We start from the raw sequence: 849 nt of genomic DNA, 5'->3' as shown, positions 1-849 counted from the left end.
AGAAAGAAAGAAAGAAAGAAAGAAAGAAAGAAAGAAAGAAAGAAAGAGGAAGAAAGACAAACATTGTAGAGCAAAGACCTGACTGCCTTCTACAAAAGGCTATTCTGTATCAAATCCTTCCCATCCCAGTGAATTGACCATTTGTCTCCTTTTTATTAAACCACATCATTACCACCCTGCTGGTGCTCTAACAGATGCCCTCCTCTCCACTGAGCCACCTCCCATTCCCATAAGCAGCTTAGGAAACATTTTTTAAAATAGAATACCTAGTAGCCTCTGCTGAAATAATACATATTAAAAAGAAAAAAGAAGATGTTAAAGTTATTAACGTAAATAAAGTTAACATAAATAAGTTATTAGCCTCATTAAGCTTCAAAGTTAGGCTTAGAAGAGGAATTCAGAATACCTGGACCCTGTATGAGGTGATCTGGGCCAGATCATTAAAGTCAGGGTGCGACAGAACCTCTGGCCTCAGGGACCTTGGGTCTGGAGACGTGTGATTCTCCACAGTCCCCGCTATAGGGTGGCTCCACTCTCTCACTTTTTCCTTCCTGACAGTCTGGTGGTGGCTTTGCACTATTCTTGCTACCACTTTATTAGCTCTTCCGCTCACCTCCATGTATTCATCTTGACCCAGGCAAAAAGGGAGGAGAAGCAAAGCCAGCAGGTGCCAATGGAGGAGGTCTTTCCTTGCCATAGTTCTCAAAAATAGACCCCAAGCACGCTGGAAAAGACAATCTTTCTGGAGGCTTCCGATTGCGTGGTCCCTGCAGGCGATCACTAGAGCTGGAGAGCCAGACTCCAGCCAGCCCTGTGGTTTTATACTTTGGCATATCATAAATAAAACTG

At 43.3% G+C, this 849-nt stretch overlaps 1 protein-coding gene across 2 annotated transcripts in view; it reads right to left on the bottom strand.

Annotated features, from left to right (window-relative positions):
* LOC138171368 (complement C1q tumor necrosis factor-related protein 3) overlaps window positions 1-825 on the bottom strand; it is a 30875-nt gene extending 30050 nt beyond the window's left edge. Inside the window, exon 1 of one of the 2 annotated variants that reach the window (XM_069100817.1) lies at window positions 407-825. In XM_069100817.1, coding sequence (XP_068956918.1) covers window positions 407-697 — 291 coding nt within the window. In that variant the 5' untranslated portion in view covers window positions 698-825. The remainder of the gene's footprint in view (window positions 1-406) is intronic. The other variant, XM_069100825.1, reaches the window with a different exon arrangement.
* Between the last annotated feature and the right edge of the window lie 24 nt (window positions 826-849).

Source organism: Petaurus breviceps, unplaced genomic scaffold, assembly GCF_028583685.1.
Source record: "Petaurus breviceps papuanus isolate PSGF00001 unplaced genomic scaffold, PetGlider_PUasm1.0 128, whole genome shotgun sequence".
Lineage (NCBI taxonomy): Eukaryota > Metazoa > Chordata > Mammalia > Diprotodontia > Petauridae > Petaurus > Petaurus breviceps.
This window is presented reverse-complemented; position numbering and strand designations above follow the sequence as displayed.